General features: G+C 37.1%; 3 protein-coding genes across 4 annotated transcripts; 1 reads left to right on the forward strand and 2 right to left on the reverse strand.

Annotated features, from left to right (window-relative positions):
- Nucleotides 1-449: 449 nt before the first annotated feature.
- LOC111472685 (somatic embryogenesis receptor kinase 2) lies at nucleotides 450-6,268 on the forward strand. The gene is made up of 11 exons (XM_023118289.1): nucleotides 450-974; nucleotides 2,092-2,224; nucleotides 2,305-2,376; nucleotides 2,764-2,907; nucleotides 3,015-3,086; nucleotides 3,170-3,241; nucleotides 3,332-3,444; nucleotides 4,829-4,960; nucleotides 5,041-5,382; nucleotides 5,468-5,862; nucleotides 5,954-6,268. Exons 1-11 carry the CDS (start codon nucleotides 887-889, stop codon nucleotides 6,266-6,268), a joined length of 1,878 nt encoding a protein of 625 aa, XP_022974057.1. The 5' UTR covers nucleotides 450-886.
- A 3,315-nt stretch (nucleotides 6,269-9,583) lies between these two features.
- Nucleotides 9,584-11,407, reverse strand: LOC111472691 (cucumber peeling cupredoxin-like). The gene is made up of 2 exons (XM_023118301.1): nucleotides 11,219-11,407; nucleotides 9,584-9,882 (listed from the first exon to the last, which is right to left on the reverse strand). Exons 1-2 carry the CDS (start codon nucleotides 11,400-11,402, stop codon nucleotides 9,584-9,586), a joined length of 483 nt encoding a protein of 160 aa, XP_022974069.1. The 5' UTR covers nucleotides 11,403-11,407.
- A 357-nt stretch (nucleotides 11,408-11,764) lies between these two features.
- Nucleotides 11,765-17,700, reverse strand: LOC111472688. 2 transcript variants are annotated; one of them, XM_023118296.1, is made up of 7 exons: nucleotides 17,438-17,700; nucleotides 17,150-17,282; nucleotides 16,375-16,478; nucleotides 13,708-13,879; nucleotides 13,190-13,330; nucleotides 12,008-13,114; nucleotides 11,765-11,961 (listed from the first exon to the last, which is right to left on the reverse strand). In XM_023118296.1, the coding sequence occupies exons 1-6, from the start codon at nucleotides 17,485-17,487 to the stop codon at nucleotides 12,047-12,049; spliced, it is 1,668 nt and encodes a 555-aa protein (XP_022974064.1). In that variant the 5' UTR covers nucleotides 17,488-17,700; the 3' UTR covers nucleotides 11,765-11,961; nucleotides 12,008-12,046. The 2 variants fall into 2 exon arrangements, with proteins under 2 accessions (XP_022974064.1, XP_022974062.1); XM_023118294.1 differs by having other exon boundaries at nucleotides 11,765-13,114.
- Between the last annotated feature and the right edge of the window lie 3,432 nt (nucleotides 17,701-21,132).

Genomic DNA, 21,132 nt, shown 5'->3' on the forward strand with positions numbered 1-21,132 from the left:
TTTTCGGTGTTCTCGTTGAAAGACGCGAGCGTACTCCTTGCTTCTGGAGATATTGATCTGAAGCTCGAGCACGGTCTGTGCGCCATTTCGTACTTTGTCTATCTTACGTAGAGCTAAATTAGGTTTTTGCAGTGTCCTCATTGAAAGACGACGCGAGCATACTCATTGCTATCTTACCATGGTTTTTTTTATTTTTACTTTCATAAAATTACCTTATAATAAAATGTTATTTTATGTAGGAAGGGTAGGTTCGAATCTTCTTTATTTCATTTATAATATATAATGTTGCGTTTTTAAAAAAAACAAATAATAATAATAATAATTATAATGGTTGGAGCTTGTCACGTCACTTTCCACGATGTAGCGCGAAGGCGTTTTTGACTGCGTTTGGTCAGCTCGGTCAGCATCGTTCGGGCAGCTCCCTACCCTCACAAACAAAATACGTCTCTCTCTCTTCTTTCAAGTTTCAATCTCTTTCTCTCTCTTTCTGCATCCATTCCTCAAAAGTAGAGAGCAAAAAAGAAAACACTAATCCCACTCCAAAAACACTTTCAGAGAGAGAGAGAGAGAGAGAGAATCGAAGAACAAAGCTATGCCCGTGAAAGGGGAAAACAAATAATGTCTGAAATTTCCTGATTTTTTTCTCTCTTCTGGGCTCACCTCTCTCCAGATCGGCTTTGCGTGCTGCTTCTTTTTCACGATTCTGTGTTCGAGCTTAAATGTTCAAGTTCTTCATGGATTTTTGAACTGGTTTTCGAGTTCTTGAGTTTTTTTTTTTTGGGGTTTAGATTTTGTTTCCCAACTGGGGTTTTGGTGATTCTGTGATTTTTGGGTTTGTCTCTGAGTTTTACCATTTGGATCTGATGTTGATGATCACTTAATCAAGATGGAGCACTACAAGGTTTTGGCTCTGGGTTTCGTTTCTTTGATATTGCTGCTTCGTTCACTATGGCTTGTTTCTGCTAACATGGAAGGTTTGTTCTGCTAGGAATTGCTTTCTTCTTTGCTGAATTCGTTCTTTTTGTGTTAAATCACTTCTGAATGTGGAAATGCCTTTGTTCTTCTCTATCTCCTTTTTGTTCCTTGTGTATTTGGATACCTGGAATTGTTCTTGGAGGTTTAATAGTTCATTATTTTGTGTGTTTTTGTCTCCTTGTTGGCTTGGTTGTAAGATTAGGATGATATTCAAGCTGCCAATGGTGTTTGTTAGAGACTTATGCATAGGATTGAAATATGTAATCTAATATCTATTGTAAAAGTGGGAAGACACCTTAATGGGTTCTCCATTGAGGGGAATTCAAAGTTTATAGGCCTCAACAAGGATAATACAAAAGGGTCTGTTGCTTCTTTTCCTCCATTTCTTGTTGTAAATGATCAATGGTTGATTGCTGGGTCATGGGATGTTGTTTGTGTTCTTTCGGTCCTGTTTTGAATGTTTATGTTAAATCTTAAACTATGGACTTGATGGTCGTTGTGGCAGCTGAGACCTTAGTTGTGAGATCCCGTATCGGTTGGGAAGGAGAACGAAATACCCTTTATAAGGGTGTGGAAACTTCTCCCTAGTAGACGAGTTTTAAAAACCTTGAGGGGTAGCCTGAAAGGGAAAGCTCAAAGAGAAGAATATCTGCTAGCGGTGGGCTTGGGTCATTACAAATGGTATCAAAGCCAGGCATCGGGCGATGTGTCAGCGAGAAGGTTGAGCCCCGAAGGGGGGTGGACATGAGGCTGTGTGCTAGCTAGGATGTCGGACCCCGAAGGGGGTGAATTTGGTGGGGGTTCTATATCGATTGAAGAAAGGAATGAGTGCCGGCGAGGACGTTGGGCTCCGAAGGGGAGTGGATTGTGAGATCCCACATCGGTTGGGGAGGAGAACGAAACACTCTTTATAAGGGTGTAGAAGCCTCTCCTTAGTAGACACGTTTTAAAAACCTTGAGGGGAAAGCCCAAAGAGGACAATATTTGCTAGCAGCGGTTCGGGGCTATTAGATTAGTGTTTTCAAAAAAACTTTAGTCTCTTGGAACTCTTTTTTCTTTGTGCTGGCATGTTATTCTTACCCTTTTGTTAATAAGTTCACTTTTATTTTTAAACAGGTGATGCTTTGCATAGCCTAAGAATCAGCTTGCAGGATCCTAACAATGTCTTGCAGAGTTGGGATCCCACTCTTGTCAATCCCTGTACATGGTTTCATGTTACTTGCAACAATGATAATAGTGTCATACGAGTGTAAGCTATTTGCTCATACATGGTCTCGTCTAGCTCACAGGTCTACAAATAATCTAGCTCTTGTTTTACGTTTTCTTCAGTGATCTTGGAAACGCAGCTTTATCGGGCACACTTGTTCCACAGCTTGGCTTGCTAAAAAATTTGCAGTATCTGTAAGTACCGTTCGGTCTCTTTCAAGCTGTCATGGTCTTGTAATATATTCCATCAGTACAATGGCAGCGATCATATCGAATTTTGTTGAGGGAAAATCTGTTTGAACTGATTATGCGTCGGGATGATATAATTTATTCCAAGACTATGAACCTTAGGCATGGGATCTTGATCATAATATAACCTATGATGAAGAACACTTAACGTGTCGTTTATAGGGTCAACCAAAATCTCTTGTACATAATATCCTGAACGTCCTAGAAGGCTCGAATCCCACGTGTTGTTGATTGCACATAATAATACCGACGATGTTTTTTCCATTTTCATCATCAATCTTATTATCATGATTGCATTAATATAATTAGTAACATAATTTTATTTGATAACAGAGAGCTCTACAGTAACAACATAAGTGGAGTAATTCCAAGTGATCTGGGAAATCTGACTAGTTTGGTGAGCTTAGATCTTTATTTGAACAGATTCTCGGGTCCAATTCCCGACACGTTAGGCAAGCTGTCAAAACTACGATTCCTGTGAGTTGCAGTTCTAATTAGTCTATTCTTCTGTAAATCAGCTTCTGATTGAGTTGTTTTGTTTAGTTCTTACATTGTTTTTTCTTGGAATGTTTTAATATGCATAGCCGGCTGAACAACAACAGCTTATCAGGCCCCATTCCTATGTCATTGACTAATATCTCATCCCTTCAAGTGTTGTGAGTATACCTCTCTCGCCTTCACAAGCTTGCCAAATTGTATGGATATTGTACAAATTATGAGGATAGCGTTTCTTTTCTAGGGATCTATCGAATAACCATCTCTCGGGCGTGGTTCCAGATAACGGTTCCTTCTCCTTGTTCACCCCCATCAGGTTTTTTTTTATGATTGTTACGAGTCCGTGATTTCTAACTTTGATTTGTACGACATAGCTGAACAACTTGGTTCGTTTATCCCCCGACAGTTTTGCCAACAACTTGGATCTTTGTGGCCCTGTAACTGGACGTCCTTGCCCTGGATCGCCTCCGTTTTCTCCTCCTCCACCCTTTGTCCCGCCACCTCCTATATCTTCACCAGGTGACTTATTTTCGGGTTGTTAGTGTATTCCTGGAATTTTGTTTTTGCTATATTACCTCCTTACTGGGTTTTTGTTGTCTTGCAGTTGCAGAGATGATATTTGATAAAATTCTATATAGAAGTTTGAAATGTCTCACTTGTTTTTCCTTTGATATTTCATGATTTGTGCTCGAAGGGCTCGTGTCTTTAGAAGGAAGTAGCAATGACAAAAGGAAGGAAAACTGTGAATCCTAAAACGTAACAATTGTGTGATTAGATTAAAACCGAACGGTTGGTTTGGTTCAGTTTGAATAGCTATAGGAAGTAAACTGAACCAAACTGAGCCGGTTCATGTTCGTTCCTTTCACACCTACCTTAGAAGGTCTAGTGTTCCCCATTTTTTCTCTTTTTCTCTTCCGAGATACGAAACAACTTTCAAGAGTCATTTTTTTGAACCAGAAGTTTAAAGGGACATGAAGTGAACCATGTTCCAAATATCCTCTATACATAAAATCCTCGTGTCGAGTATTCCAAACAATAGAATATAATCCCCATCCATTGCAGCATTTAGCAAATGGGGAAAAATCCCTCCCTGCTACCTCCCGTTCTTCGTTTAAACAAGGATTCATGAGATTCCCAATCTCGTTTGGAGCAGGTCCCCTAGGGCTCGACTCCTAAATGGATATCTTTAGTTCCCAATATATTTCTTACGAGTGCCCTCACATCTCCTTGCACTTTGAACACACCTTGTCCTTATGGTTGGTTAACCAAACACAATCAAACAGTTGGGTAACAATCAACATTTTTTTTTTTTTTGTCAGGAAAGAAATCTGATAACCCAACACCTTCCAATATTGGAATGAAGGATTCTTTAATATGAAATCCAGCTAGTCGACGTTTTGAAAGTATCGGCCATGTGTGACAGACAAGCCCTCTTGAGGGAGAGGTTTCCACACCTTTATAAAGAATGTTTTGTTTCCCTCTCCAACCGAGGTGGGATCTCACAATCCACCCCCCTTGGAGTCCCAGCGTCCTCACTGGCACACCGGTTGATGCCTGGCTCGGATACCATTTTTAACAGCCCAAGCCCACCGCTAGCAGATATTGTCCTCGAAATTGACTATCAAACATTGCACGGTCATTTTTAGGCCAATTTCAAATTTTACCATTCAAACATGCTCAAATTCAAGAAATACATCAATTATAACCATGTTTTCTACTGTTTGCCTTGTTTTTTGGGTTATGAATCAAGGGCTAAGCTTCTTGTGGTCGTCTCTTATGAAGATTTTTGTTTATATACCCTTTCCTTATTATATTTTACAATTTGACATCTTGTCTCTTCTATATTCTTTTGCTGTGAATAGAAATCGATTCTTAAGATAATAACCATGACGATAATTACCAGGAGGAAACAGTGCAACCGGAGCGATTGCTGGTGGCGTTGCTGCAGGTGCTGCATTACTTTTTGCAGCTCCAGCAATCGCATTTGCGTGGTGGCGTCGTAGGAAACCCCAAGAAGTTTTCTTCGACGTTCCTGGTCGGTGTTTTTTCCTTGAAATTTTTTTTGATGGACTTGGTTTGCCTCATTGATTCGTTCATTATTATATCGCTATGCAGCCGAAGAGGATCCGGAAGTGCATCTGGGACAGCTTAAAAGATTTTCACTGAGAGAGCTACAAGTAGCTACTGATAGTTTTAGTAACAAGAACATACTTGGTCGGGGTGGATTTGGTAAGGTCTACAAAGGTCGATTGGCAGACGGTTCTTTAGTCGCCGTAAAAAGACTCAAGGAAGAACGTACGCCTGGTGGAGAGCTGCAGTTTCAAACAGAAGTAGAGATGATCAGCATGGCTGTACATCGGAACCTGCTACGTCTACGTGGATTTTGCATGACGCCAACCGAACGACTTCTTGTTTATCCCTACATGGCCAATGGAAGTGTTGCGTCTTGCTTAAGAGGTACCTTCTTTTACGTTTGGATCGCCTATTCAGATCGTCTTAAATCTAAATAAGATTCATATATGTTGTTTTCTTATCGGTTTAGAACGACCACCATCCCAACCACCTCTTGATTGGAGAACGAGAAAGCGAATAGCATTGGGATCAGCAAGAGGGTTGTCTTATTTACACGATCACTGTGATCCAAAGATCATTCACCGTGATGTAAAAGCTGCAAATATTTTGCTAGATGAGGAGTTCGAAGCTGTCGTAGGTGACTTCGGGCTGGCCAAACTCATGGATTACAAAGATACTCATGTCACCACCGCGGTACGTGGTACAATTGGACATATAGCTCCTGAGTATCTTTCCACTGGTAAGTCCTCTGAGAAAACAGACGTTTTCGGGTACGGTATCATGCTTCTAGAGCTTATAACTGGTCAAAGAGCTTTTGATTTGGCTCGACTCGCCAATGACGATGATGTCATGCTACTCGATTGGGTAAGTGTTTATTATTAATTACTTGGGGTGGGGGGACAGTGAAAGTGAAGGGAGTGTAAATATATATACATATGTTTTGGATGTATAATAGGTGAAAGGACTTCTGAAAGAGAAGAAGCTAGAAATGCTGGTTGACCCTGACCTTCAGAATAACTATGTCGAATCCGAGGTCGAACAGTTGATTCAAGTAGCGCTACTCTGCACACAAGGCTCCCCGATGGACCGACCGAAGATGTCGGAGGTGGTTCGAATGCTGGAAGGAGACGGGTTGGCAGAAAGATGGGATGAGTGGCAAAAGGTGGAGATTCTTCGACAAGAAATCGACCTATCGCCCCATCCGAATTCCGATTGGATTGTGGATTCGACTGAAAATCTACATGCAGTGGAGCTTTCTGGTCCGAGATGACCTCGCCCGAACGGGTCAGTAAAGAAAAGGAATGATTTGTGACTTAAATTTCTTTTTCTAAGTAACCATGCCTGCCCTGATTATTCTGTAACACTGCATATTGTGAAATTCATTTGTGCATCAGTCAGTCATCAGCCTTTGTCCATTTGCAAATTGTACCATTTTATAGGCCTCTCTTCCCTCTTTCATGCTGTTTTTGAGTATCTATTTCCAATTTTGATATCTCCAAGGCTCCAACAAAACTATAAGGCTCCAAATTGATATCATCTTGCCAGGACGCAAAAGATTGTAAAGATGGATTGAACAATCCCACAAACGAACCAGTATATGTGGACTGTTTGGGAGATGAAAAATTATGATGAAAGCGATAAAATCGTATAAAAGTTTTGATATTTAAACTATTTTGTCGTTCGTTTTGGATGAAAATGCGGTAATTGTGACCTCTTGGGTGAATCAATGACTGCATCAAAGATGCACTTACTAGTACTAGTACATCTGATTATCTCGGACCTACACCGAGGTATTGACAGAAGAGAATTTGATACGATGAGATAGAATGCAATAGAAACAAAGGCACAGGGAACAGAACGGGTTACTTGCTCTTAATGGTTAGCGAATGCAATAGAAACAAAGACACAGGGAACAAAACGGATTACTTGCTCTTAACGGTCAGCGAACGAATTCGGAATAAATTATTTAAAAAGTCTAAAAAATAATATTATTAAGAATATTTATTAAAATTTAAATTGTGTGAAAGTTCTCTATTTATAATTAAATAAATTATAAGAAATGGAATATTTGTCTATAATAAAAGATCAAATATAATATATAAACTATAATTCAGAATATTCTTAACCGGTATTATGTTTAAAAATATCTATAAAATTTTAAAAATTGAATTAACACACTTATTTTACAATATATAAATGGAAATTGTGGACGTTTGATTATCTCAACTTTTCAATGTTACTTTTGAAAGTTCATGATATTTTTATTACTTATTACGATAAGGGTATTTTTGAACTTTTAAAAAATGGAAACGTGTTACTATAAATAGGGTATTATTAAAGAGGCTTTAAATGTTATTGAATTTATCAAAATAATTTGATAAAAAGTTGAATAATTGAGTGATAACTCTAAATCTAACAATTTATTCAAATTCAATGCCATATTCAATTTATTCTAAATCTAACAATTAATGTTGTTGTATTATTGTTTTTGTTTTTTTAATAGAACTTCAAAATAAAATATAACAATAAAGAATAAAGATGTCGACGGAACAGAGAAACCTTTTTGTTCAATGTTCGTACTTGCAAAATTCTTCATTTATTTTTATGGTATGTTGTGGCTGTGGGATGAAAGTCCACATTGGCTAATTTAGGGAATGATCCTGCGTTTATAATAAAAAAAATACTATCTCTATTGGTACGAGGCCTTTTGGGGAAGCCTAAAGCAAAGCCATGAGAGCTTATACTCAAAGTGAACAATATCATACCATTGTGGAGAGTCGTTCCACTAACATGGTATCATGTCAATAGAATCCTAAAAATGTCGAGCAAAGGAGTCCAAAACGAAATGGAGTGGAGGCTCCTCGGGCGTTACAAAGAAAAAAAAACGGAAATTTACCAAATTAAAATAAATACATGAATTTAAAGAATACATAGATGATAGATGAAATTTAACTAAGTAAATGGTGAACATACAATGTATTCTATGATAAGCTAGGGAACAATATGACCACGAAATGTTTACGATATGATATGATTATGATACGCCATGTGGCGTAAATGATGGATATATATGTATGTATGTATGTATGTATGTATGTTGTGATATGATATGAAATATGTTATGGTACGAGATATGTGATAAATTGACGAAAACGGAAAAATATTGGGACCTCATGCATTATGTGTGCTTATGCATTGAGGGATACACCTATTCCATCACAAGGGTACGAACGCGTACACCACTAAGCTGATGAAGTATCATTATGTTTTACAAAATGTTGCCGTGACAGTTACTAATTCTAATGGGTATCCGGCATAAGGAGCTATCAAAGTAAGCTCACCCGACAAGAAAAGGGGCCTAGTGGTGTGCGAACTGATTGGTGAGTTCATACTCGCACGTATGAGTTGTGTGTAGAGTATATGGTACACATCAAAGTTGCACATTAGGATAGTGTCGTAGGAAAATAGACTAATATGATAGGTTTCATCATTGCATTCACATGTCCTTGCATTTAACCCCAATAGTGGAGTAACTACTTAGTATTTTTTTAAATACTCAAGCCACTTTTCACTCACGATAATGACAACATCGCAAGACATTCCTATACAGCTAATGACGACATCGCAACTCAGACTATAACACATGTATAGGTTAGTCATATTTATTTTCTTATACTTCGGCTAGAATAGGATGTTTTTAATTTAAACGTTTATTGATTTTATTTAGTCTTTTGTTGCGTCGTTTTTTAAAGATGTTTTCAAAACACGCAAGTCCATGGCTATATTTTAAGATGAAGGTGACGTTTTATAAAAGTTTAAATGAATATTTCCGCATTCAATATTCATGATATGTTTTCAGTGGTAACCTTAAATTAAGTAAAAAAATTTGAGTCGTTACAAAAGGCCCTATTCGGAGACCCAGGACCATTTTCACTCACGATAAGGGCATTAACATGAATTAGCATCGATACACTAGTCTATCTAACCAATATGAGTCAAGCTTGATAGTACTAAAACTTGAACTCATCGATAGGGGTAGGGACACTATTATGTCTAAATCTTTGTCCCTAGTAGCACACTAATTTACCCGTGTGAATAAGAACTGGTCTCCGTTCTGGTGATACCGTTCACGACCATTAATAGACATGGTAAGCTATCACAAGTTCTCAAATTATTACTTCTAAGACTTTTTGGACTAGCTCTTGGGGCTAATCATAATCGGGAAGCACTAAAGTTAAAGTTCCTTGATCATAACTCATAATTCATGGGTGCTCGGATTATTAGAAACATCTATATATTAGCGATCACAAGATCTACTTAGAATTATTAGTGTTTTTGTTTCTTTAAATAGCAATTAATGACGACAAAAAGCATTATGATTAAAAGTATATTTTGTACGAAGTGTGCCTGTAAGTGTTTCATTCTACTTCGATTATTTGTTTCGGTGTGCTTCGATTGACCTACGGAAACTTCAGGAGTATTTGTGTAATTTAACTTTAAAAGTAATCAAACAATAGAATAGCTTCAATCGAACTACGAACACTTATAACAAATACAAGAATCGAAAAGAACAATAGGATCTATCTCAAACAAAGAACATATTGGCCATGATAGTGATGAAGAGAAGCAAAGGGAAGACATCAATTTTGAGTGCCATATTGGGCGTTGTTGTTGCTGATTTGGGTAAGACATCAATGGAAAATTTCATGCCATTGTTGCAATGGTTACCATCAGTGCACACAAAATAGCGACGACGAGGAGGATTGTGTAGGGTTAAAATAATGGAGGAATCAAACACTATTCCTTGTTCTATGCATCCATCATAATCCTTTTGAGATTCGGCTTCGGCGTAAGTGTGTGTCTCGTTGGCTCGTGGTACAAATTCTACATCATAAAACAAATATACATTTCTAGTTAAGATAAACCGACAAATAGTAATGATGTTCGAGATGTTTAAGAGTTTTGTTTCTCGTTTCGTTTATGTTGATATGACCTATAACTTGGATTATCCAATCAAGATCGTAATAGTTAAGTTAGATTTTGTTTTATCGGTTTGGACGGGATTGAATTTTTTAAAAATTGAAAATTCGGGTCAATTCGCAGACTCATATTTTTTTAGTCGGGTCAACTTGATCAACCCAAAAATAGAGTAACAGCACAACCCAATCCTACCCTACTTTTGGTTTGGGTAGGGTTGAGTTTTTTGAAAAATTGAAAATTTGGGTCAGTTTGCATGTTGGCGACCCGAAAATAGGGGGACAACCCAACCCAATCTTACCCTAGTTTTGATTTGGGTAGGGTTGAGTTTTTGAAAAATTGAAAATTTGGGTAAGTTCGCAGGTTGACATTTTTTTGGTCGGGTCAACTTGACCAACCCAACTCAATCCTACCCTATTACGTATCGACGTCAACTTGACCCACCCGCCCACCCACCGTTAGCATATATTTATCTGTTTTGGCCTATTACGTATCGTCGTCAACTTCACGATTTTTAAACGCGTATGTTAGGAAGAGGTTTCCACACCCTTATAAGGAATGTTTCGTTCTTCTCCCTAATCGATGTGAGATCTCACAATCCACCTCCCTTAGGAGCCCATTGTCCTTGTTGTCACACTGTGAGGTGTTTGGCTCTTATACCATTTGTAGCAGCCCAAACTCACCGCTAACAGTTATTGTCCTCTTTGGCCTGTTACATATCAACGGACAACCTCACGATTTTAAGACGCATTTGTTAGAGAAATGTTTCCAGACTCTTACAAGGAATGTTTCATTCTCCTCTCCAACTAACGTGAGATCTCACATTTTGATGCTTGTAACCGATGTTAGTGATCTATTATGACTTGTAAATATATATAATATTTGAGTTTCATAAGATTTTAGTTATTATTATTACATATATGGTAGATAAATATGATTTTTTAAATAATTAAAGAAAAATAACAACACAATCTAAAAAGAGAAGGAATTGGGTTGGATTGGGCTGTGAACTCTAGGTTGCTGAAGTCACCAACCAAACCCTAAACCCAAATTGGGTTGGTTTAGAAGATTTTTCGAACCAAACCCATGTACATCCCTGTCTAAAAATATATATATATATATATATATATATATATATATATATATATATATATATGTTTTCGTTTATTCTTTCAATAAAAAAGTAAGAACAAGCAACAAAAAAAAACGAAGAAACAAAAATAGATATCGATAATTATATTACTAAGCCTGTCACCGACAAAAAACGTGGTATTACGAGCCCATTCAGAGAAGAAGGTGAGCGTCGGAGGCAAGTTCCAACCAAAATCACCTCCAACCTCGTGGTCAACAGCAACAATGACGGGTAAGAGAGTTCCAATAATCAAGAGGCAAGCAACCGAACAAACCGAACCCATAGTTCTATTCATTTTAATGAATTGTGTTCGAATTGAGAAGAAAAACAAACGAAAAGGATGGTTTTATAGAATTTGAAACTAAGTTGAATATTGAATTAGATAGCCGTCACAAAACGCCAATGTAATTAACACGTGATTAACAAATCATTAATTACTCTCTACGGCCACCTTTTGACCACAACCCAAAATTAAAATACTTGAAATTATTAATAGCCTCCTTATCATGTTTTTTAAGGATGTTTTGGAAGGTTTTGAAGACAATATATATTAGTTTGGAATGGTAAGATCTGAAGCAAATCATGGGGCGTAATGTTATATGTTGGATAAAACATTTTTACTTGCTCTTAGTGAAATACCCGAGCCCCATCGAAAAATTAATTATCTAATATAGACTTCATGCATATTTTATGTCACGAGTATTGAGATACTTTCTCAGTTTGATTAGTCCAGATGCATTCATCATGATGATGATACACACTCCTTTCCCTTTGTGGCTTCTAACAACGTGAATATGTGCTAGACCGTAGTTAGACTCCGGTGTATGCATACAAGCCCATCTAGTGAGTTAATGTATGCGTGTGTGGATCGTGTATTTAGATACTAACAAATTTGTCTTTGTAAAGAAGGCATGGCATAACACTCATACCTCCTGAAGATCAAGAACCATCAGCTGAAGAATGATCAAATCCTGGATTTGGTTTCTGTGATGTAAATAAATTTGGGTACGAAAAGTATGGGTCGTCGTCGTCCATTGATGGAAGCCTCTGGGGCTGATGGGGGATCGTTATGTGTTCAGATGGTGAATCACCGGGAGAGGAGTCAAAACCCGATTTCTGTGACTCGAACCGGTGGTGGTCGGAAACATCTGAACCGGGGCTTTCTTTGTGATGTTCTGGGAAAGAATCTTGTGAATAATATGGCATAGAGCTAGAATGATGCCCTATAGAATCTTGTTGGTTTAGGTGGAATGTTTGTTCATGATCTGGTGTACTTGCAGTAGCTCCATGGAATGGATTCTCGCAACAAATTTCAGGGCCCTGATCATTCGTTTTCATTGTGAGCGTGTCGATTCTAACCTTTGTTAGACTAGCTGCGGAGCGAGCTGCAGCAGCAGCACGCTCGGCGGTTTCAACAGCAGCCTGAGCAGCTGTCAACACGTCCTGCAAATCCAAACTGACATCACTCTTTGTCCTTGAACCAGAGGGTGGGGGTGAAATTATCTCCTGTTCATACTTCAAACCATATTTCTCATCAGGTGTCCTTGAAACCGAGGGTGGTGGTGAATTTATCTCGGGTTCGAACTGTGGTTTGAAACTAAACTTCTCCTCAAGGGTCCTTGATGGGGGAGCTATAAAAGGCAAAAACTGTTTATCTTCCCCAACCGAAATATTCATTAGATCCTTGCTGGGTGAAACAGATCGTACTGGTGTCACCTCCCCACGTCTCATGTGTAAATCTTGTGGTGGGGTTTCAGGGCTACATGAATTCGTCAATGAATCGTGCTTAGTTTCAGGCGGTGGCGACGTTGACGGAGGAGGGATCATCGATGAAGCAGAACCAGGATCTATAGTAGAATGTGGAGAAACTGTTATCTTTGGAACTTCAGGGAAGTCTAACATGTCCAATTCAGAATCAGAATCAGGTTGTGGTGCATTGTATGCTTCATTGTGTTTCTCTTGAGGAAGGGGCAATTTTGATGGGCTGACAAACTGTGCTGATCCATTCTGCAAAGAAAGAGCAGAAACTAAGACATAAAGAGTCACCACAAGTTGAGACAAACAAAAAGAAGCAACACTTACAAGCAAATCTTCTGGTGATTTGTTATACTCGGCTTCAGTTCCAACAGGATCCCAATCTACGTCGTGTTCTTCGGCGATTTCCTTTAAGAGCTTCAGTTTCTTCTCGGGTGAAGGAGCACGAACAGAAAGCAGCTCTATCAACTGCAATCAAAATTAAGAGGAAATATATAATCCTATAGACTGCAGTAAAGCGCTTTCCTTCTATCCCCCTACCCGATAGTTATATGTAGTAAGCCGTTGTTGTTGCCTTTTGCTTACATTCTCATATAACACCAATTTCAATTTCTCAACTCTTGCTTTCAAAACTCTCTTTCGAAATCTCTCTGCCCCCGTTTTCTAAAACTTTCTTCTTGAACCAGGGCTAGAGGCTCGAGCATATGTCGCTTGGCCGTAGGCAACGCAAGAACAAATAGGCTTAACTCACTTGCTACTGAGAAGTGAGTGTCGCACAATCACAAGTTCGCTGTCATCAAAGTGCGATTGTGACTAATCGAACGTAAACAAGAAATTTTACGAACCTGACGGTTAACGCCACAGTTAGGCATGAGCTCAGTTGCAGCTGATACAAATTCCTTCCCGTATTTAACAGCAAAAAGCAACTGAACCTGGAGAAGCTCTGTAAGATCAGCACACCTTGGAGCAGCAAAACACACACTCGAGATTGCTTCTTTCAAGTCTAGAGGACATTCCCTGAAAATTTTGACAGTTCACGATGACACTCAATACAAAAATAAAGTACAATGGGGCATACGTTTCGATAAAATAACCATAAGAAACAAAGTGAAATTGGAATGAAAAGGCATAGAAAGACATAGCATTTATGAATACAGATACCAAAATCACATTGGACTGGATGAAATAAAAATGAGACGAGATGGAATATCTAGATGCTGGCTGTATCTAATAAGCACCGATTAAGCAAGGAACGCATGGAAATATGCCTGCATTCTCTGTAACAGAGAAGACAACGTAAGACTTAAAAAAAAATTACAGTTAAGATGGTTGAGGATTGTTGGGAGAGGAGTCTCACATCGGCTAATTAAGGGGTTGATCATGAGTTTATAAGTAAGGAATACATTTCTATTGGTATGAAGTTTTTTTGGGGGAAACCAAAAGCAAAGTCATGAGAGCTTATGCTCAAAGTGGACAATATCATACCATTGTGGAGGTTCGTGATTCCTAACATGGTATTAGAGTCATGCTCTTAACTTAGTCATGTCAATAAAATCCTCAAATGTCATACAAAGACGTTGTGAGCCTTGAAGGTGTAATCAAAAGTAACTTAAGTGTCTCGAACAAAGGGTGTACTTTGTTCGATGACTCCAGAGAGGTAGTCGAACCTCAATTAAGGGGAGGTTGTTCGAGAGCTCCATAGGTCTCAAGGGGAAGCTCTATGGTGTACTTTGTTCGAGAGGAAGATTGTTGAAGATTGTTGGGAGAAGAGTCCCATATCAGCTAATTAAGGGGTTGATCATGGGTTTATAGGTAAGGAACACATCTCCATTGATATGAGGCCTTTTGAGGAAACCAATTAGTTTTTCGTAGGTTTAGCAATCATCCACAAACAACTAGATTTCTGCTTTTTGTAGGTTTAGCAATCACCCACAAAGAACTAGATTTCTACTTTTTGTAGGTTTAGCAATCACCCACAAGGAACTAGATTTCTACTTTGCAAGGCTTGGTGTTTTAAATCATCCAGAGTCGGAGAAATTGGATGACCAGGTTGGACAACTAGCTCGTTAACAATGAACACTATTCTAAGACTTAACTCCCATCATTGTGGGATGAATTTCCAATAGTCCAAACTCATAGGGAAGAATATTCTTTACGTAATTCACTAAAATTCTTCATATGCAAATATGTATTCAAACTTTAAAGTGAAGTAACACCATATTTCTAATCTGCATTTGTATCAATCAAAAGAGTAGTAGAGCACATATAGGGATGATACTCATAGTTATACAAAGACGACAATAACCCGAGAAAAAGGGCCACAAGCCATTTTCAATTAGACAAGAAACACAGTTGAGAAAAATTCACTTCGTTCAACAACCATAAGGGACTGTAGGTACAACATCGGTGAGAAGGATTTTTTTCCTCTTTTTTTTTTTTTTTTTTTTTTTTTTTTTTTTTTTTTTTTTTTTTTTTTTTTTTTTTTTTTTTTGACATTAAGTACATGATGATGCATCTGCTCAGTCACAAATTATAAATGAAATCCTCAACCAAATATTTTTAAATTGATTTTATAAATGCAAAACATTAACAACTATACTCATTTAGTCATTTTTTCAGCACAACAAAAGTGAGGATAGGGATTTTGTAATCGCCCAAGCTCACCACCAACAGATATTGTCCTCTTTGGGTTTTCCCTTTCAGGCTTCCGCTCAAGGTTTTTAAAACGAATCTGCTAGGGAGAGGTTTTCACACTCTTATAAAGAATGTATTGTTATCCTCCCCTCATATGTGGGATCTCACAATCCACCCCCCTTCAGACCTCAGCGTCCTCGCTGGCACACCTCCCGATATCTAACTCTAATACCATTTGTAACAGCCCACGCCCACCACTAACAGATATTGTCCTCTTTGGGCTTTCCCTCAAGGTTTTTAAAACATGTTTGCTAGGGAGAGGTTTTCACACCCTTATAAAGAATGCTCTGTTCTCCTCCTCACCCAACGTGGGATCTCACAGATTTGAACCTTGAACCCCAAAGGAAGGAGTGTGTTCCTTAACCCCTAAGCTACATTCATTTAGTCATCTTTATTTAAAATAAAAGGAAGAAGAAGAAGAAGAAGAAGAAGAAGAAGAAGAAGAAATAGGCAGTAAACAACCATAGCATTTCCTATTCGTATCATTTTCCCATTATAATCGTTGTAATCTTTTTATAAGTACCCTAACTTTTATAATTATGATAAACTTTTCTTACTTCCTATTGCAAAAGTTTTTTTGTAAATCCTATGGATAGAACTTCCTCATCTTTTGTAATTTCACATTATCAATGAAACTAAAGAGAAAAAAGGGTTTCATTGATTAAAGTTCACATATATTAGATATAGTGGAAAGCTTTTAAAGGTCGAGCTATCTGCTTCAAACCGAATTCTGCAGGTTGAAGGACAAGAATCCATGAAAACACTGCAACATAGTCACTCAGTTTCATTTAGAATCCATGAAAGCACTGAAAATTTACCTTTGTGTTTCAATAATTGGAAGACGAACAACAATAAGCTCACAAAACAATTCAAGAATTTCCTGAGCAGCCATCATATTCTCTTCTCTGATTATATGCTCTACCTGAATGCAAGAGCAGATCTAATTAAGACAACAAAAATATCCATTGAATTATGATTTATCATATGTAGCATATTTGACCGTTTATTATAGGCAAATATCTTGTATGATATTTAACCTTCCATTACGGTTTACCATAGGTACCATATTGACTCTTTATTACAGGCAAATATTTAGCATTACGGCTTACCATAGTTACCATATTTGCCTTTTTATTATAGGCAAATATCTTGTATTCATTTATTAGTCTTTCCACTTATTGCTTTTCCATATTATTTGTAATTTATTTGATTCGGTAAATGATTATAAACAGAGAACTTTCACCAAATATTCTCATGAAATCAAAACCCCTTTTGTTTAACAATCCTAATCCTTTTTCTTTTTTTTCTATGGCTTCTGAATCCTCTTCTCATCTTCTTCCTTTCAAAACTCAAATCCATATGATTACCATCAAACTTTCTTCCTCCATTTATCTTTGGAAAAGCCAACTTCTCCCTCTTCTTGAGAGTCAAGACATGCTAGACTAGACTAGACTACGTTGATGGAACTATGGTTCCACCAACTCGCTTTGAATCAAAAACCACTACACCTGATTTTAAACAATACCCCTTTTGCCTTATTCTCCCCCTTTAGATATTAAATTAACCTAATGCATTTCAGAAAGTAACACATACCCGAATGCGAGCAGTCGCTTCTTGACCTGTCTCAAGAAGCTTAGCTATGTCTCGGCGCATCTGCTTAAGCTGAATCTCCCTCCGATTCCTCAGCAGCTTTATCCGTGGAATTGTCAATTTAAGCAGTGTTTTACTGTATACCAACGGGAAAATTAAACAAATAACCAAAGAAGGCGATCGTCTCTATCAAAAGCAGACATTCTAAAATCTCTCAAACGAATCAATCAAATCAGTGACCGACACAATTCAAAGAACAGAAAAGAGAATCAAGATAAACAGTAGGGATACCATTGGGCAGCCTTGAAGCCCTTGTAGAAGAAGGAGGCGAGCATGGACATGGAGATGAAGATCGGATGAAGATCAAAACAAAGAACCTTTTCGGCACCGAATTACAGGATACGAAGAAATCCAATGGAAGAATCAACAAGTGTGGAAGCTATGATCGAGTTGAAAATTCGAGAAGAAATGGCGAGACTAAGATGAAGAACCCGAACCTGATCAATGTAATCAAGATGGAAAGAAATGGAGAGAAACCAAGGGGACTCAACCAGAGAGATATTTGAGAAAATTTGTTGAAAATTTGAACTGATACGACGCCGTATGCTCTTGCTTGGGACACGAAACGCGTCGTTCCGTTCCAAACGTTTCCTTGTGCTTGAAGAAACTTTCATGGTTATTTATTTAATTAAATCAAATTAATTCGAATTTATTGTTAATTTTAAAATACAAATATTAATTTTATTTTTATATAATTTCATAATTTTTTTAATATTATTTATTCTCTAATAATTTTTAATTATTTGGAAACTAATTTACATTTTAAAGAAAAAATTTATTACTTTTTCAAGTCACGATATGTGCTCTGATAACCCTTGGTGAATCCCACTGAGTATTGGTGCATTATTAGAAGTCTAAGATATTTGATTCATACTCGTTCAGATCTTTCATATGCTATCAGTTACATGGAGAAGCCTACTATGATGCACCATCGAGCGGTCAGGCACATTCTTCGCTATGTGAAGGGAACCACAAGCAACATCCTTAAGTATCAAGAGGATGAGGACCTGAAGAGCTAGTCGGTTTTACGGATAGTTGTTTAATTAAATACATTGACGATAGATACTGGAGGAATTGTGTTTTGTCTCAATAGAAATTTGATCACTTGGCAATCTCAGAAGCAGCGAACTGTGATACTATCTTCTTGTGAGGCTGAGTTCATGGCAGCAACTATGACGTCGTGCCAAGCATTGTGGTTGAGAAACTTGTTGAGCGAAGTGACCGACCGTGAGTTAAAGTTGGTAATCCTCTATGTCAACAACAAATTTGTGATTTGATTGATGAAAAATATGGTATTTCACAGATGAAGTAAACACACATTGACACGTGATTCCACTACATTCGTGAGTGTGTCAAGACACGATAGATTGTTGTGGAGGTCATATGCACTGAAGAGCAACATGCAAATATTCTCACATAGGCCCGAACAATGGGTAAATTTGCAAAGATGCGGGAGTTATTTTTCCTTACTTGTTGATGATTATAGTCATGGGATGTGGGTAAAAATCTTGTGCATCGACAGAGGTGGCGAGTTCTTTCCTAAAACTTCTCAAAGTTTTGGGAAAAGGAAAGGGTCGAGTGTCAACTCACCACTTCGTACACTCCACAACAGAATACTGTGGTCGAGCAAAGAAACCGCTGAATACCAAAATAAGCTTAGTCAAAAGCATGCAAGTCTCAACAATTGTCTGGGCGAGGAGATACGACACACCATGTATCTTCTAAACCATTTAGTGACAAAAGGCGTTGGGTTCTCGCTCCATATCCTAACACATCAGCAATAACAAATAAACTATTGCAAAGTTCACAACTCTAGAAGACAAGGGAGACATGACATGTCATCACTAGTGACACTAAAAGACGTGACGAGTTTCTTCGGAACAAAGGATGCTTATGCGAGAGCTTATGAGAATCAACAACAGATGGTGGACTAAAGAAGTTTCATTCTTCCACGAAGAGTTGGATCATGTCAAGCTAATGTTGCTCATTGCCGAGGAGTCGACAACTTATCATGAGGCAACAACTGAAATGGTGTGACATGAAGCCATACAAAAAGAGCTTAAAGCCATCGAGAAGGGCAAGTAGTGTATACAAGATGTCATCTAGCCAAAACACTTATTATCGGCATGTACATCGATGACTTAATTAGTATGGAAGACATCAAACAGAAAAGAGACATTGCATCATGCTAAAGAAATTAGCCTATATGTTAAGAAGATAGCTACAACAATTTAAGATGGCAGGGTGCAACTTGGCCAAGTATCCCATTGGAAGCAAAGTTACTGCTCGGGAAAGACACTGAATGAAGCTTGGTGAATCTCATCGAGTATAGGTGCTTTATCAACAGTTTGAGGTACTTGACTCACACTCATCTAGATCTTTCATATGTTGTCGGAATGATGAGTTGGTACATGAGAAACCTATTATGTTGCATCATTCAACCGTCAGATACATTCTCCACTATGTGAAGGGAAACACATGTTAGGATCGAACAAGAACACCACACCGATCTAGATGAAGAACAAACGAACAAAAAAAAAATCTATTGAATTCTTTGCACCTTCTATCTTCTCCAAACACATATCAGCTTCTTCCACTAATCTGCGAGTGAAATGATATTGTCTTCTGATGTATTTTGTCTTTGAATGATAGATTAGATTCTTCACCAACTGTACGACACTTTGACTATCTGTATCATCTCCTTTCTAGCTTCAACTATTGCCACATAGTCAACCTTAGTAAATGAAAGAGTAACACAATTCCAGAGCTTAGACATCTAGCTACTAACCGAGCCTTGAACCTCCTTTTACCATCTGGTTCAGCCTTGATTCTAAACGCTCACTTATTTAACAAAGCTCACTTTTCTATAGTAGCTTAGTCAACATCGACATGTTATTTTTATCAAGTTGTTGGATTGATAAAAATCAATAACAAACAAGGAGCGAAAATTGTAACATATTAACATAGTAACCCAACCCAACCCAAAAGTAACGAACAAATCCGTATTTAAGGTTCACAAACAAAACAAATCAATCTATAATTATTAAAAAAAAAATCAATAAAATCAAGAAGCGAAAATTGTAACATATTAACATAGTTTAACATTGTCATCAAACCAAACACAACTAAATACCGATATTTCTTAAAAATAGGTTAAAGTAACAAAAATATAAAGGTAGATCAAGAAATTAAATAAACAATACAAATAATTAGTTTAAAGGTATTATTTATAATAAAAATAATAAAAATATTTTAATTGAAATAGGTTTATTTATACGTGACTTAGAGAGTTCTAAATTATTAAAAAAATAAATATATATAAAAATTATTATTAAAAAATAAATATATATAAAAATTATTATATAATAATGTTGCAACAAATCGATAATAAATACTAAAATGTATTAATAGTTATAGGTTAGTTATTAGAATAAAACTTATTCTAATATATTTTAAAATAGTATGAAATATTAAAGTATTTTAAAAACAAAAAAAAAAAATATATATATATATATATAAAGAAATTAAATAAAAAAAATTAAAAATAATATAATATAATAATATAAAATAAATTAAACAAAATAATAAAAAGATATATATATATATATATATATAAAACAAAGAAATTTAAAATAATAAAAAGAAACACCTTTTTATTTGGTTAGGATCAATTCGACGGTTTTGTCTTATGAACCCGAAACCGAACCGATTTAGTTCGGGTTCAAAAATATGAACACAACCCTACCCAAAATGTTAATCCAGCCCAACCTAACCTCTAGAGTTTGGGTTGGGTTGGTCTGGGTTGTCGGGTTGAATGTACACCCCTATGTTCAGGTGTCACGTGCTCCAACCTCTATTTCTTAAGCAACAATTAAAGAAGTTTCTTAAGTTTCTACTACAACATCAATTGTTAAGATTTTCTACCG

Source organism: Cucurbita maxima, unplaced genomic scaffold, assembly GCF_002738345.1.
Source record: "Cucurbita maxima cultivar Rimu unplaced genomic scaffold, Cmax_1.0 Cma_Scf00084, whole genome shotgun sequence".
In the NCBI taxonomy this organism is placed as follows: Eukaryota; Viridiplantae; Streptophyta; class Magnoliopsida; order Cucurbitales; family Cucurbitaceae; genus Cucurbita; species Cucurbita maxima.

Coding starts and splice junctions, on each gene's coding strand:
- LOC111472685 (XM_023118289.1), top strand. CDS start 887: ATGGAGCACTACAAGGTTTTGGCTCTGGGTTTCGTTTCTTTGATATTG. Junction 975..2,091: donor TGTTTCTGCTAACATGGAAG/GTTTGTTCTGCT, acceptor ATTTTTAAACAG/GTGATGCTTTGCATAGCCTA. Junction 5,863..5,953: donor ATGTCATGCTACTCGATTGG/GTAAGTGTTTAT, acceptor GATGTATAATAG/GTGAAAGGACTTCTGAAAGA.
- LOC111472691 (XM_023118301.1), bottom strand. CDS start 11,402: ATGAATAGAACTATGGGTTCGGTTTGTTCGGTTGCTTGCCTCTTGATT. Junction 9,883..11,218: donor TTTTGTCGGTGACAGGCTTA/GTAATATAATTA, acceptor TTTATGATGTAG/AATTTGTACCACGAGCCAAC.
- LOC111472688 (XM_023118296.1), bottom strand. CDS start 17,487: ATGTCCATGCTCGCCTCCTTCTTCTACAAGGGCTTCAAGGCTGCCCAA. Junction 16,479..17,149: donor AAGCGACTGCTCGCATTCGG/GTATGTGTTACT, acceptor TCTTGCATTCAG/GTAGAGCATATAATCAGAGA. Junction 13,331..13,707: donor ACTGTGGCGTTAACCGTCAG/GTTCGTAAAATT, acceptor TTTTGATTGCAG/TTGATAGAGCTGCTTTCTGT.